This window comes from Brachypodium distachyon, chromosome 2 (assembly GCF_000005505.3).
Source record: "Brachypodium distachyon strain Bd21 chromosome 2, Brachypodium_distachyon_v3.0, whole genome shotgun sequence".
In the NCBI taxonomy this organism is placed as follows: Eukaryota; Viridiplantae; Streptophyta; class Magnoliopsida; order Poales; family Poaceae; genus Brachypodium; species Brachypodium distachyon.
In genome coordinates this window covers 34,619,263-34,634,186 of record NC_016132.3, presented here as the reverse complement: position 1 = coordinate 34,634,186, position 14,924 = coordinate 34,619,263, and the positions used below count along the sequence as shown (strand labels likewise).

The window sequence follows — 14,924 nt, the reverse complement described above, 5'->3', positions numbered from 1 at the left end:
CTTCCGCCGAACTTCTGACCATCTCCAGTTCCCTTTCACCTCTCCGATCTCTGTTCCTTCGCCCAACTCTAGCAGAGCCAGGGCGCGACCGCGCGAAGGAAGCAACCAAAACCCAAAGAAATTCCAAAAGCTCCCAAGGGAGAGAGCCAGGTCTCGGAGGCAGAGGCGGGGAGCGGCGCCAAGGATCCATGGATCGGCCCCAGGTGATTTTGCCCCCATCTCATTTCCCACCCCCACCTCGTCGCCTTCTTCTTCGTCTCCGCGGGAGAGTTCGGATCCGAGCTCTTCGCTTTACCTGTATGTACCTCGAGTGGGAGGAGGGGCTTTGCCCGAGATCTAGGTGGTTTCTTGGGTTAGGGTTCTTGAGTCCCCGCGTCGGATCCAGTCAGGCGGTTTCTTGGAACAGTAACTCGGCCTGATTTTGTCCCAGGAGATGAATTGGCCACGTGAGATCTGGGCTTCATCGATCAAGGTCTGGTTTCTTCTAGGATACGAGGATGCGGTTGAGTTGAGTTGAGCTGGTTTCTTGGGCTGCATTAGAACACTGTACTGTTAAATTATGTGTAGCGTAATCTCCTTGGTCAGTTTAGATCTGATGCAATGTGTCTGAATGAATATTGATGCAGGTCGTCAGTGAGAATTATGCCAATCCTATAACATGCCTCTTCCACGTGCTCTTCAAGGTACCATTCTGCTTCTTTCGTGGAGCTCTCCCGTGTGTCCTGTAGGATTTTTTCTTGCATTGGATGCTTATTGTTCTGTGTCTCTGCAAAAAGGCGGCGGCGCTGGCGTTCTACATCCTGTTCTCGCTCTTTGTGAAGAGCTTCGTCATCATCTTTGTTATCACCGTGCTCCTTGCGGCGCTTGACTTCTGGGTCGTGAAGAATGTGAGCGGCAGGATACTGGTCGGGCTGCGGTGGTGGAATGAGATTGACGATGATGGAAATAGCGTGTGGAAGTTCGAGTGCCTAGATGCGGAGGTTTGTGCTCGTTTTGTGCCTGATAGCATTCTTGCTGTTGTTTTAAGTCGGAAATGGATTGTGTCTTGACGAAGTGTTTCCTTGCAGTCTCTTGCTCGGATGAACAAAAAGGACTCGTGGCTGTTCTGGTGGACTCTTTATTTGACAGTAAGTGATGCATTATCTTTCAGTCACAGTTTACTGGAGTAGATGCAGTAGTTGGATAAAGAGTTAAATGCATTGAAGGTCCTATTCTAATTCAAAGGTGTCAACTTAGTCCTAATACTTTGAAAATGCACAGTTGGATCCTAATTCTACAGTAAGTGGTTCATCATAGGTCCTAAGCTCACGAGGCCTCCAATGACCCGCTAGCATAGCATGTTGACCACCACTACATTGGCAGGGTCAGGTCACCTATAGTGGGATATTTTCTGTAGGCTGCGGTTGGTAAATTTTGAACTTAGGCCTTTGTACGTACTGTAGAGAAGGATTGCCAAGGCACCGCTGCTCAACTCCCCTTGCTGGAGCTTGCCCCAGTCACTGGTCACCTTGCATTCCCTGCCGAGAAAAGCGGAGAAGAGGAGGGAGGGATCATGAATGAGAATCAAAAAGGGAGGAGGCAGATTTCTGCAAAAAAAAAATCCCTTTAGCTGCCTGCCGGCGTTGCAACAGTCAATATGCCACGACAGACGGTTAGAGCATGTCAGGCGAGCTTAGGACCTCAGATGAATCGCTTATGAAAGAATTGGGACCTATATCTGCATATTAAAAGAATTAGGACTAACTTGGCAGTTTTGAAATGGAATTAGGACCTCCAATACATTGTGCTCTTGGATAAATATACTAATATAGTGCTTTGTCATATCTTGGTTGTGACAGGCTAAGATTGTTCAATTGAGTACAAGCATATTTTGATTCCAAAGATGATGCTTACGATTTATAGCAACATGACAAGCAGTTAGTGTTACTCCTAGGCTAGAAATATGTCTTTTGAAGAGTGAAGGCCATCAGAGTTTACCAATATTTTAGTTTCGCCTTGTGGTTTAGCTCTCCCTATCCATCACCCAATTATCAATGTTTTATAAGCTCTGTGTTACACTGATTGTCATCAAATTAAATGGTTTGGTTAAAGAGAGGAGACAGATATGTAATGTCAGAGCAGTGGTTCAGAACCATTAGGGATGACATAGGCGTTCTCCATGACGGTTAATCACACAGATGCTGCATTTTATTTTTCTTGGGCTGACTGTGAGTCATGGTAATTACTACATAAATCTATGAACTGTGCTCGTAATGAGATTCTGTCTTCTCGTACTAAATCAAATGTGAGCCTTGTGTATAAATTTGTTGCCCCAGCTCTCCTTTTTGTTCTTTACCCCAATGCAATTGCTATACCGGCTTTTGTCACTGTATTGTTCCTGAAGAATCATGAACTTACACAGCTGATCCATTGCTTTCTTGGTAAAATGGAAGCTTATCTTAAGAGATGTAGATAGCTGAGTTGTTGTGCCAATATTTCACAGCAACCCATGGAATTTTTCTCTCATCACTTCGATTCATTTTACCATCTTACCAATTAATGTAATAACTATTCATATTATGCTTCAGTAGCTTTGTTTAAACTATAGAGAATATATAACAATAACTCCTTGTGCCAGGCTGCTGCGTGGATCGTCCTCGGGATATTTTCACTCATTAGACTTGAAGCTGATTACCTTCTCGTTGTTGGAGTTTGCTTGACTCTAAGCCTTGCAAACATTGTGGGGTTCACCAAATGCAACAAAGGTATGACATACTTGCAATCTAGTCAACATGCCTCAATTCTGGGAAGTTGTTTCGTAGTGCATTGTGCATTGACCACACAGGTTCTCACAAACTGATCATTGTACATTTGTTCTGATAAGCTGGATGAAAATTACAAGTTCAATTATGCAAAACATCGTTACATTTGGTATTATTTGTTGACCTTTCTCTTTTGTTGGAGCATTGAGTTAGTCAGTTCAGCTTCATGGATATACTGCAAGAAAGTGTTTTTGGCCATATGTGCGGCAATGATCTACTCCCTCCGATCCATAAAAAGTGTCTTTTGAAGAGCATTTTGAAGCGAGTGTTTTTGGCCATATGTTGGAGCATTGAGTTAGTCAGTTTACTACAAAGTTACACAAAGTGTCCATAAATCCAAGACACTTTTTATGGATCGGAGGGGGCATTATTTTTGCTCTAGACTTTCTCTTTCAACCTTCATTTATGCCTAGTTCATTCCATTTTGCTTTCTCTTTGGTACTTAAGAGCTCAGCTTTGACGTTTTATGTCATATCGGTTTTATCTGCTTGCCATTTATGTCATATATGCAATGTTGAACCTTGTCATGACTTGTCTTGTCACCTATCAAATCTTACACATCTCATATGGTATTGTATATTACAGATGCCAAGAAGAACATCCGGGCTTTTGCTGAAAATGCTGCTCAAAACGCCATCACCTCCCGCATCACCTCATCTCTGCAATCAGCATTCTCAGTTATCTGAAGTCCATATTATGTAGAGGCTCAAATATTACATATACCAGTGTACAACCTGTCAAAAGGACCAGCACCTGATATCCGCATGAGTTTTTGACATGTACACCAAACTGGTTACTTTTGATTGGAACGACACTATGACAGACAACAACATACTGGATAATTCCACACTTGTCTCCTACACTAATGGCATGCTTTCTGCATTTCTTGTACCCTGGTGTGGCCTAGAGGTCTTTGACCCTGGAACCTGTCATCCAATGCAAAAATGTTATTTTCTTGTTGATGTTTTGCTAAAGACATGCAATATGTTCTCCTTAATTTTATTCATCAAGCCAACCCAGTTTAGCAATGGCGTGCAACTACTCTCTCTTTTAAAAATGCAGTGGCAACCAATGTCTTGCACACATGGAAAAGGAAAAGAAATGGGTGACTTGTGGACTCGTCCTCTTCAGGTGGAATCATACTGGATGGAAGTTTAAAATTCCATACAAAATTCTGAAATGGTGTAAAACATTTATAGAAGATGCGTCACCTTCTTATTTATATCCAATTCAGTTTACACATCAATAAACAAAAAAGAGTAATTTCGCTGTAAATAGTAGGTGAGCAGAATAATTTGAATTAGCTACTATTAACAGTAGAAATTGTCTTTGCTTTGTACATATCGGATTTGAATTTGAATTTTGTGGCATGGTAGATACATCCTTTGTTAACGCTGTAAAAGTGTCAGAATTTTTCATGATTTTCTGGACCACATCTCTCCGATTCCGCCTGAAGAGATGAGTGTATACAAGTTATTGCCAAACAAAACCATCAGTAAAAAATGGAACCATGTTTCCAAGGTCTTGCAGTATATTCTTTTGCAGATGTATGTAAACTAGAACTATGGTACACCCATTTTCCTGAGCTGTGAGAGATTGCAGCTTCCTTGCACTGTCTGTACACATACACCAATATTGCAAAATCATTTTACCCAGGATTACAAAAAAATCCAAAAAGAAATCCAACAACCTTTTACTTGTAGCCGAGGGATCTATTGCCTATTGTGTACACGTTGCCAATCACTGTAGAACCAACCTGCTGCAACTTGTTCATCAATCACATGTTGTATTTGGAGTCGTCCCTGTCTGGATTCATCTTCACCAGTATCCCCTCATCCATGATCTATCCAAAGTTCATGATTCATCCATCTATCAGAATCAAGACTCAGACGCTGACTTCTTTGAAGCACCGTTAATCAAGCTTGCCAGCTTTACTCTGGGCTTGGAGTACTCGCCACTCATAGAATGCTTGGCAGCGAGGCCGCTGCCGAAATCGGTGAAGTGCACACCGTCCCAGCTAAGCACCTTGTCCTCTGGCCCACAGAGATCACCGCAGCCATATTTCCCTGGCTTGAAGTTGTAAGGTGGCCCTCCATTTCCACAGCACACCATCAGTGGCCACTCAATCCCTGAAGAACAACAAGATGAGCGAAATTATTTCAGACGATCTCAGAGACTGAACTTCAGTTCAGTGCTGAATTCGATTGCTTGTTCATACCATAACTGGTGTGGTTCGCAACGAACCCATACTTGATGGCAAACATGTCAGTGTAGACCACGGTGGCGTCCTTCAGGCGCAACCTCATGTCGTCACAGAGGTCACTCAGCTTCTTGTTGAAGGCCCGAGCACCCCGGTTGTAGTTTGCGAGGCAGCCGTGCGCATCGTGCTCGCCCTTCTCCTGCACCACCAGTGCCGGTAAGCAACCAAGGGCTCCTGTGCCGTGTATCCAGAACTTCCTTGCACCGTTGTCGTACAGAATCTGAAATAAAACGTTGCCAACAAATGCTTCTGTCAGTGTAACCACTTGCTTTGAGGCTCAAAAGTTTCAGACTCTGCATTGTGCGTGTGTTTTACCTGAATCGCTTCGCCAATCTCACTGACAACCTTTCTGAACTTCTTGTCCCACTCATCAGACGGTGTGTGCATCACACCGACCACATCGTTGTGGCCGATGTCCATCATGTATAGCGCGTTCTCGAAGCCCTCCTTGTTCACTGGGCCTTTCAGTCCTGTGAGAACACAACATGATCTTCAGATATATGCTTTCTCTTGCAACTATAACTATATGATGGTACAGAGCTTATGAGACACAATGGCGAACCTCGCTTGAAAAGCTCCAGGGATCTGTGCTTGAAGTAGACAAACTGGTCGACCTGGACATTCAGGGAGTAGGGGGAGACGCCGTGTGACACTGTCGAACCGGCCATCGCGAAGTTGACACCATTGCTGTAGTCTGAGCCCACTCCCTTCAGGTATGGGTTCAGCTCATGAGTGTTCAGGCTCTCACCTGAAAAGATGATTATCAAGGAATCAGTCAACTTAAAACAGACGCTCTGTTAGATTTCAACTTTAGAACACCAGGTAGTTAGTGGTAGACTCTACGTGCTAATGTTCCATTCTTGGATTCACTGTCAACTACTCTGGTTCTGACACTTTTTACTAGACACCAGATTATGCCTGACATTTGTACAGCAAAATCTGCAGTTTGCAAGTGTGTCCTAAAGTCTAATTATGTTGTCCCAGGGACTGACTCACTGGCTAGCACCATGGATGGTTGGCGGATCCGTCTGGGTCGGATCCTCGAGAATCTTAATTAAATTGATACCTAGTTTCTCCCAGGTATCACTATTTTTATTTCCAATCATGCTGTCGTGTATTGGATAGCTGCTCGAGAAAAATGTCTTGGACCTTCTCGCAAAAAATAAAAATTAAGCCTTGCCCAGACAACAAAGGTTATATGTGACAATACTTTAGCTCTTCTCGCAAGGGGACAATTGGCATTACCCAAGTGCCCCCACCATGTGCATCTCAGGCTCTTAGCAATATAATCTAGATAATGTGGTATCCCCTGTGTTTGTACTCGAGGTCCCCAGACAACATACTAAAAGTACAAATGCGCGTGTCCAGATTTAGCATCACTGATAAATACATGGTTGCCCCCAAGTTTATATTTACTGTAATAAATTGCATTGTAGTAGGACTATTTGACAAAAACAAAGAAAACGGGAGGAGGCTATGCACAGATTATAACATCATGCATGTTAGGGAGCAATAGCATCATGGATGGGTCTGATCTGCATGTGCACTGCACCCAGATAATACATATATGTATATGATGGAATCAACTATCCATAATAGGATCACGATGTGCAAATTGGTCTTTAAAAAAATAGAAATAACTGCAACAATTGAATCAAAACTTATAAGTGTGTGGAAACAATTATTAAGTTGTCCGCTCCATTTCCACTACGGACGGGATAAAGTTTGACCGAGCAAATTAAATGTATAATGAATTATCTGCAGTTCGTTGAATGATTCCTTTGCATGCTGGCATCGTGATGGTATAACAATTAAAGATCACAAATCAGACAAGGAAACCATGTGGGTGGTGGGTTTAAACTCTAACTGCAATGTAATGATCTAATCACGGCGTTAATCGCAATGTCACCGTGTTGACCCGGTACCTACCACACCAGACAACATAAGGGTAAAAATGAATCCACACAAGTAACTATCAGTTGCATGGTTTGTGATTGGACTGCTCATTTGAAACTTATTATATCATCCGCTTGCTTTGGTTAGGATCTAACCCAATCTGCTTTCAGAATGCACAATATACTAACATAGAGCCGTGCTCAGCCCGTGCCTAATCGCGCCTAAATCACGCGCTAAGCACCATGCCTACATATTCTGTACCAATCTAACCACACCTTTTACACGATAAAGCTGAGATATAATGCAAAGCAACCCTTTTGTTCATCACCTATTTCTACTATCATCCCCTCCCATACAGAGAGAACGAGTCAGCTAAACCACAAGAACATGCCTTCCAAAAACACTTCACACAAGGAGATTCTTGCCAGCCATACCCAACCACAACTAGCAAGTCAAACTTACAAGTTACAGATCAAATCATAAGTTTTTTTTTGTCCTATCCCAATTGGCAACGAGATGGAAAAGAGAAGCAGCAGCCATTGTTAGGCAAGGCAGCAACATGCTTGCGACTACTACTGCTTCAACCACCGGTTTCGTACTAGCTATAGTACCCAATTTTTTTAGTCCCTCTTCCACGTTGAAGGCGACATGACCTTGTTGACCCTGATTACTCGAGAGCGCTCATCCATCCACCTACCAATTCTTGTTACAGCCCTGCCGGTTGAACTAGTTAACCAACCAAAATTCGATTTGATTGCTCGGGCACCGAGAATCCGCAGGGAATTTCACACGAAACAGTTTGGTTCCTATGCGAAATCCGAGGAAAATTCGATTCCTATGTTCGAGAACGGGGCCTTGAAGTTGCAAGAATTATGCAATTGGTCTTGCCCTTTCACAGCTACGCTTGCTAGTTTATATAATTTGGAACTAAGTAGCTGGAATTTGGAAGTTGCAATTGAGGCCTCGGTTCGTTGGCAAATGGCGAGATGTAATTAAATTACAGGGGAGACGATAGAGATGGGATGGATGAGTGGTTGATGATTTAATGGACTCACAGATGAAGTCGATGATGACGCGGCCGTCGGAGAGGCGACCCGTGGGGCGGTGGAAGTAGGTGCGGCCCTCCGGGAGCATGATCCGTATCCCGCCGGCCGCCGCCACGCCGCCCGTGTCCGAGTTCGAGTCGCCGAAGTTGAACAGCACCACCGGCGGCCCCTTCTCCTTCTCCGGCTCCGGCCCCTTCGCCTTCACCTTCTCCGGCTCCGGCACCGGCTCCGGCTGGGCGGCCACCGCGACCGCGGACCCGGGTTTCTCCCCGGCGGTGGAGATGGTAGGCGCGGCGACGACGGCGCCGAGGTTCAGCTGGCGGACGGCGCCCATGGTGGCCGGGGACAGGAAGGAGAGCGAGAGCACGATCACGGCGACCCCCACCGCCGCGAACACGCAGTAGTACTGCAGCCGCAGGCTCACCGCCTTCCCGCCGCCGCCTCCGCCGTTAAGCCCGCCCGGCGCCATGGCCATCACTCCCAGCTTCTTCTCCTCGCTCGCCTGCTTGTTGGCTGGGTCCTCGACCCCGGTCTCTCTCAGGAGCGGTGGAAAGTTCTGCTCGTATTTGTATTAGTGGGATCTCATCTTCCTGGGTTCCTCTAGCACTGTAGCTAGTACTTCTACTAGTACTGATTAGCGACCACCATCAGTTTGATATTTCAATTATGTTTCCGTTGTCTATTTGAGAGAGTGGCATGGAATTGATTACTTTGATATGTCCAGTCCTCGCAGATTTTTTTATTCTCTTCGATCCATATTACTTGTCGCGGTTCTGTCTAGAGAGCGTAGATTTTTCAGAATAGTTGTTGCAGCTTGCAAGATACACCCGATTTTTCAGAATAGTTGTTGCAGCTTGCAAGATACACCCGCTATACTCCGCAAATGCGCGCCCACTCGGTACAATAGATGACAAATTTTTGATCTAGTCGTTGGTGTGTTGATGGTACAACCATATATTATCCGAGCAACAATTTCGAGCGTCTTTATACTATCTAGCAATTTCAATCTTAGGTCACCTTTTTTTTCTTAAGGTGAATCTTTGGTCAATTTGATCAAGCAGTTGTTGGTGCTAAGAAGAAACAGAAGAATTATTGGAGGAGGAGGAGGTGGGGAGAAGGTGTTGACGAAGCTGCCGGAGCCGGAGTAAGAGTGACGGCGGCATGGACGTATTCAAACTTGAAACGGACAGGAAGAGGGAAAGAGGTAGACCTGGCTGGCTGGCTGGTATAGGCACATGAAGCCATGAGACTTTTGCAGCCTGGAAAATGTTAAAATTCATCTAGTTTCAGTTTCAGATCTGTTCTTCCCTTGGAGAAAAAAAAATCTTGAATTCTTTTTTTTAGTTTTTTTTGCACCCCAGTTGGTCCCCATGAACACCATGATTATGCGCTACTGGAATGGTTGGATTGCATAATTAATTAACTGAAAAGAGGAATGAGATCCCTCCTGTTCCTGTATGTATTATGTGGATTTCTGGTAGTTCCATGGCAAAACTGCATCAGTGGGTATGTGTGTGGCATCATCCATGACAGGGACACGCATTACAGTGATAGATATGTCGCACAGTTGTAATTAGCTAACAACTTGGTGACCACTCTGATTTCCCCCATCAAAGTGAAGTGCATATCATGACCAGATTGTTCTTCCTTGCCTGGAAAGTAGCCCAGGAAATGGGTTGTCCATGGTCCAGACACCAAGCCTAATGTAGACCTGAAGCTTTGGATGCATCTGCCTTTATTTCAAGTCCAACAAGTAGTAGTACAAACCAGGAGTAATTGATTGATTGCCGGTCTCCATGAATATGCTCCAGGATTGGTGCAGTGGAACATGCCCTTAAAAAGACCAGTTTGGGTAGACAGGGATTTCAGCATAATAACTACCCCTAGCCTGGCAAAGGGTTGGGTCTCATCTTATGGTGCAACTAACCAAGATGTTAATCATGCTTAGTATTTGCCACTGTGCAATACTTTTTGACCTTTTATGCATCTTTTGTTTTCTTCCTCATTCTTTACTTTCCATATGGCAGTCACAATGATGAGAGTTCTACTTTGTAGTATGAACACTATGTACATGATCTTTTGTGCCCCCACAAAATGATCAAACCATGTTAATTTCTGTGAGGGATTTTCTTTTGGTAAAAAAGCATGTTAAATATCCATCTCTTTTTATTGATCAAAATTCAGGATTAAAACAAGTTTTTACATGGCACAGGCAGCCTGAATGTATTAACTTAAGGATCCGTAGGATATACACACACCTCAATTGTACAAAAAAAGAAAAGGAAAGAAAAATCCCATTTTCCCCATAATCACTGTGATTAAGGGGCTCGGATGAACTCTCATTTGGGGGTCAGTTTTTGTTAGTACCTTCACCATCATCATTTCTATGGAAGACCAATTGGATTCACTGGATTGATGCATTATCATGAATCTTTAGCCTTTGCAGGCTTGACCAAGCTGGTGAGCTTCATCCTAGGAATGGAGTATTCACCACTGATGGCCATGGTGGCCACCATGCTGTTCGCAGCATCGGTGAAGTGAACCCCATCCCAGCTTATGAACTTCTCGCTAGGCTTACACAGGTCCATGTCAGTGCCCATGCAGCTTCTTTTGGGGTCGTAGTTGTATGGGGGCCCTCCATGGCCACAGCATGTCATCAGTGGCTTCTCAATTCCTGAAAATCAACAAGGGATTTTGATTTTACTGTTTATACTGGAAGACAATGGTTATTCGCAGTCCGATTTCCTGTTTCAGGACTTGTTGTAATTGGCATGACTCCTTTTAGTTACTGAATAATATTCTACTTGCAGCTATCGGCAGAGGGGGAATTAAAAAGAGCAACTTACCATATTTCGTGTGATTGGCGACAAGATCGTACTTGATAGCGAACATATCCACAAAGATGATGGTGGACTTCTTCAGGTTCAAGCGCAGGTCATCGCATGCTTCACTCAGCAATTCATTGAACTTCTTGGCAGCATTGTTGAACTTTATGATGCAACCATGCTCGTCGAGGCTAAGGTCAGCATCCTTCCCATGCATCGCAAGCTTCTGAGGCAGGCACCCCAATGCTCCCGTACCGTGTATCCAGAACTTCCTCGCACCGTTCTTATGCAAAATCTGCAGTTTTGCAAGGATTGAACAGTTAGCGGTCGTTCCACTGAAGAGTTCACTGAATAACCACTGTTTCAAAAATTACCAAGAGCTATCTTTGAACCTACCTCAATGGCTTTCCTGATTTCGGCAACAAAGTGGGGAAGTTTTTCAAGCACTTTATCATAGGGCAAGTATAGAATGCCAGTGACATCGTTCTGCCCAATGTCCATAGTGTACAGAGCATTTCCAAAATCCCGCATCTCGATCGGGAAGGTCTCGCCTGAATGACATTCACCAGCAAAAATAATCAACAAGTTCTGTGATCATCAGTCCACAGTGCCTCAAGGAAATCAGAAACTCTGATCAAGATCAAGAGCGAGCAAAAAAACCTCTCTCGGTGGAGTCGTTGCATCTGTCCTGGAAGAAGATGAACTGGTCGATCTGCACGTCGAGCGAAAACGGCGTGTCACCAGGCGTGGCAGTCGATCCGGCGATGGCGAAGTTCACGCCGTTGGTGTAGTCCGAACCCAAAGGCTTCATGTAGGGGCTTAGGTGGTGCGTGTTCAAAGTCTCACCTGAAGAAGAGAAGAGCCAACCATTACTACACTGTCTCATTTTTCAGACATCAAAAGTTACATTCTGCAAATGCTTTGGCAGATCCGTCCGATTCTGTAAATTTCAGTCCACGTATACTTCCCCCTCTATTTTACAGTACAAGTTTAAAAAAATGTGAAATCATGCGGGTGGGGGCTACCTCGACTAAGCTTGCTACTCCGGTACAGAAATTTACTGTATTTTCAGGCCATTTCAGGATTCCTTTTTTTCTTGCTTTGTCAGAGACTTGTAACTTGCCATGTGCTTCTCACTCCGTGTGTTAATCAGATCACGACTCCTTAACGCGAAAATAAAACAAACATTTCCAGCAACCTAAGATTTTTCTGCACCGATGATCAACTCTCAAACGAGAATCTGCAGCGCACGGGACCAACCGAGAGCAAGCAGCCAAAAGGGGATGGGATGAAATGAGACGTGTGCACATTCATAGCCGCCGTCGGTCCATGTGACCTTTTAGCACGAGCCATTCGTGTATGACAGTGCGAGTAACAATAACAAACTAGGATCTCCTTTCAATACACGAAAGAGAGGAGCGGGCGTGGATGGGCTACGCCTAGTACGCGTGTAGGAATCAACACGAGCTGTACACCAAAGGCGAAAGGACCAGCTCATCTTGAGGAAAACACACATGAGAAGAAAAAAAGGAAATGAAATTAATGAAAGCTTTTGCCAAAACAGAGTTGCCTGCCGCCTCTCGCCATCGTCGGCCGACCAAACAGAGACAGTTCGCTTCCCCTTGCTCCATTTCTTGGGGTTCACCGTCATAAACGTAACGTAGCGAGACACAATCTTTCCGTGCCAATTTTCAATGTAGTACTACCAGTGCATGTGTATATTTATACTTTTGGTGAGAGCTCTGATGATCCATGTCACGATGGTCCCTTCCATTTCCAGTTTCCACCCCCAGCACCAAAGCGTCAAAACGCGGCATTATGGTGGTTAAGCGAGTGTGCGTGTGTACGTGACGACACTCAGAACCAGGGCAGGCGAGCTGTCCGCGTCGTGTGAGTGTGATCCAGCGCCAGCGCCCAGCCCTCCATAGAACAACTCCATGCGCGTGCCTCTTTTTCTTTTGGGGAATTTAGCTGGAGTAAAACCTAAGCCTTTTTCTTTTTTTGGAGGGAGAGTAAAACCTAAGCTGGTTTTGCGGGTGTTTCACGGCCGCCACCCCGCACGGGAGGATGCTTAAAAACTGGGCATAATAGGAGAAGCTTCTCGATTAAGCGAGAGCTTGTCCAGTACAGCAAAGCCAGGGCAAGAAGAACGGGAAGAGACATCTCGGTGGAATTTCGGCATCAAGTCCAACGTCAGGCTAAAGCCAAACAACCAACCCTGTAAGGCTGTAACTAATACGGAGTACTCCACTAGTTAACCGTAGGGGTAGATTCACAAGTGGTTTAGATTCGTGTCCAACGATAAAGAGGAATTTGGGTTGCGAAATTCAGTCGTGCTGGTGATAATAAATGGGTAGATCTGGAAAAAACGCAGGCGCTTTACAGTATGGCACTCTGCAGATTAGAAAATAACCTATGGCAGAGCTAGTTAGCCGTAGCCTTTTCCTAAGCATAAACAAAGGGGGCATGATTTCAAACTCTATGCAGTCCTGCCTCAACCATGTGCCATCGACTCCTGCTGTTTCACGTCAAAATAAATACTCTAGTTCCAGCTCTCGATGCGACCAACCAAGACATTTTCATTTTCTAGTGCATTCCGACGAGACATTCGTCCGTGGGCTGGGTTAATCCACTAGTACTTAATTAATCACCCAGGGTTAACCTAAATTAATTTCTAGCAATGCTCTGCTCTGCTCTGCTCGGGTAGAGAACTAGAGAACCCACAGGCACAAATTAATGGCGGAAAGAGGGGGGAAACAGGGGGAATCGAATGCATGTGTGGTACTCACAGATGAAGTCGAGGACGACGCGGCCGTCGGAGAGGCGTCCGGTGGGGTGGTGGAAGAAGGCGCGGCCCTCGGGGGACGCGATGCGGATCCCCATAATCGCCGCCACGCCGCCCGTGTCCGAGTTGGAGTCGCCGAAGTTGAACACCACCACCTTCTCCGGCGCCTTCCCCTTCTTCTCCTTCGTCTCCGGCACCACCACCGGCATCCCCTTGCTCTTCCTGTGCCCCGCGGCGGGCGCCGCAGATTTGGGGGCGGTCGTGGTGGAGACGGCGGAGGTCGTCGAGAGGGCCGCGCCCTCGCCGCCGCCGCTAGCCGGCATGTAGCGGACCGTGGCGAGGATGACGGCGCCGGCCACCGCCCCCAGCACGCAGTAGTACTGCACCCGGAGAAGGCTCATCTTCGTCAGCCCGCCGCCGCCGCCATTGCCGCCCCCGTTCAGCGCGCTCGCCATGGCCCCTCTCGCCTGGGATCCCCCCTGCTGAGCTACTGCCGCTGTCTGTCGGTCTCCCTTCCTCTTGGCTGTCAGCCCGTGTGTGTTTTGCTTATGTGTGTGTTTATATACAGTGTTGTTAACTTAGCTCTCAATGCACATAGCAGATGATAGCACAATGCTTCGAACCAAAAGAAAGGTCATAGAAAAGGAGCAAATTGCACGAAACATGTGAGGGGTTGGTGCTCCTGTTTTTCTTACATGTTCTTTCTTTTATTTTAGTACCAACTACACAAGTGTCACCTAAAAAGTTAGCACAACTGTCCACGCATTTGTGAGGTTATTTTACAAGTGATGTTTTGAATGTCGGCGTCGCATTTAAAATATAACTCTAACCCTGGTTAGAATTTTTCATACCCCGATGGATTTTGTTGAAATTAAGTCTCTGTTTTTTTCATATCAAATAGGAGACAAAGTAGGAGTGGAAGCCGCTGCCGCCTGCCACTTTCTCATCGTTGCCGGGCAAGCCCGCACGGTGTGCGAGACCTTCATCTAAGAAGAGATAGCGAGGAAGCGTCGTGGCCCTGGACGTCGCAGTTGCCCCCCTCCTCCACGCGTTACGCGGAGGTGGCAGCGGTGAGGCCTTCAATTCTGCTGAACTCGCGTACTTTTTGAAACCTGAAACGTAAATTTCGAGTTAACACCTTCAAAAGAATATGACACACATGTCAGTGCTACCTGATCCAACCACTATTGTCTAGACCAAGGATTTCACACAGAAAAGAGAAAAGTTGCATACTCGTTTGTTGAAATTGCCAATGCCAACTCGGGTTTTTTTTTTCTGTAATCACTACATGAATCTCTTGGTGGAAAGCTC

At 45.6% G+C, this 14,924-nt stretch overlaps 3 protein-coding genes across 4 annotated transcripts; 1 reads left to right on the top strand and 2 right to left on the bottom strand.

Annotated features, from left to right (window-relative positions):
* The first annotated feature begins 21 nt into the window (after window positions 1-21).
* LOC100833575 (Golgi apparatus membrane protein-like protein ECHIDNA) lies at window positions 22-3,763 on the top strand. 2 transcript variants are annotated; one of them, XM_024459389.1, is made up of 7 exons: window positions 34-203; window positions 431-472; window positions 627-683; window positions 777-980; window positions 1,068-1,127; window positions 2,618-2,744; window positions 3,387-3,763. In XM_024459389.1, the coding sequence occupies exons 1-7, from the start codon at window positions 189-191 to the stop codon at window positions 3,485-3,487; spliced, it is 606 nt and encodes a 201-aa protein (XP_024315157.1). In that variant the 5' UTR covers window positions 34-188; the 3' UTR covers window positions 3,488-3,763. The 2 variants fall into 2 exon arrangements, with proteins under 2 accessions (XP_003568874.1, XP_024315157.1); XM_003568826.4 differs by lacking the exon at window positions 431-472 and having other exon boundaries at window positions 22-203.
* A 514-nt stretch (window positions 3,764-4,277) lies between these two features.
* Window positions 4,278-8,635, bottom strand: LOC100833265 (GDSL esterase/lipase At1g09390). Its single transcript, XM_003568825.4, has 5 exons — window positions 8,013-8,635; window positions 5,624-5,809; window positions 5,377-5,531; window positions 5,020-5,281; window positions 4,278-4,930 (listed from the first exon to the last, which is right to left on the bottom strand). Exons 1-5 carry the CDS (start codon window positions 8,476-8,478, stop codon window positions 4,680-4,682), a joined length of 1,320 nt encoding a protein of 439 aa, XP_003568873.1. The 5' UTR covers window positions 8,479-8,635; the 3' UTR covers window positions 4,278-4,679.
* A 1,514-nt stretch (window positions 8,636-10,149) lies between these two features.
* Window positions 10,150-14,233, bottom strand: LOC100832953 (GDSL esterase/lipase At1g09390). The gene is made up of 5 exons (XM_003568824.4): window positions 13,618-14,233; window positions 11,489-11,674; window positions 11,225-11,379; window positions 10,850-11,123; window positions 10,150-10,677 (listed from the first exon to the last, which is right to left on the bottom strand). Exons 1-5 carry the CDS (start codon window positions 14,066-14,068, stop codon window positions 10,427-10,429), a joined length of 1,317 nt encoding a protein of 438 aa, XP_003568872.1. The 5' UTR covers window positions 14,069-14,233; the 3' UTR covers window positions 10,150-10,426.
* Window positions 14,234-14,924: the final 691 nt, after the last annotated feature.

Bases quoted from the DNA above. Each gene is read 5' to 3' on its own strand.
- LOC100833575 (XM_024459389.1), top strand. The intron at 473-626 runs GTCTGGTTTCTT...ATATTGATGCAG, and splicing joins TCTGGGCTTCATCGATCAAG to GTCGTCAGTGAGAATTATGC. The intron at 1,128-2,617 runs GTAAGTGATGCA...TCCTTGTGCCAG, and splicing joins GGTGGACTCTTTATTTGACA to GCTGCTGCGTGGATCGTCCT.
- LOC100833265 (XM_003568825.4), bottom strand. From the start codon at position 8,478: ATGGCCATGGCGCCGGGCGGGCTTAACGGCGGAGGCGGCGGCGGGAAG. The intron at 5,810-8,012 runs GTGAGTCCATTA...TCATCTTTTCAG, and splicing joins CGTCATCATCGACTTCATCT to GTGAGAGCCTGAACACTCAT. The intron at 5,532-5,623 runs GTTCGCCATTGT...GTGTTCTCACAG, and splicing joins CCTGGAGCTTTTCAAGCGAG to GACTGAAAGGCCCAGTGAAC.
- LOC100832953 (XM_003568824.4), bottom strand. From the start codon at position 14,068: ATGGCGAGCGCGCTGAACGGGGGCGGCAATGGCGGCGGCGGCGGGCTG. The intron at 11,380-11,488 runs GTTTTTTTGCTC...AATGTCATTCAG, and splicing joins CAACGACTCCACCGAGAGAG to GCGAGACCTTCCCGATCGAG. The intron at 10,678-10,849 runs GTAAGTTGCTCT...GTTGATTTTCAG, and splicing joins CGCCAATCACACGAAATATG to GAATTGAGAAGCCACTGATG.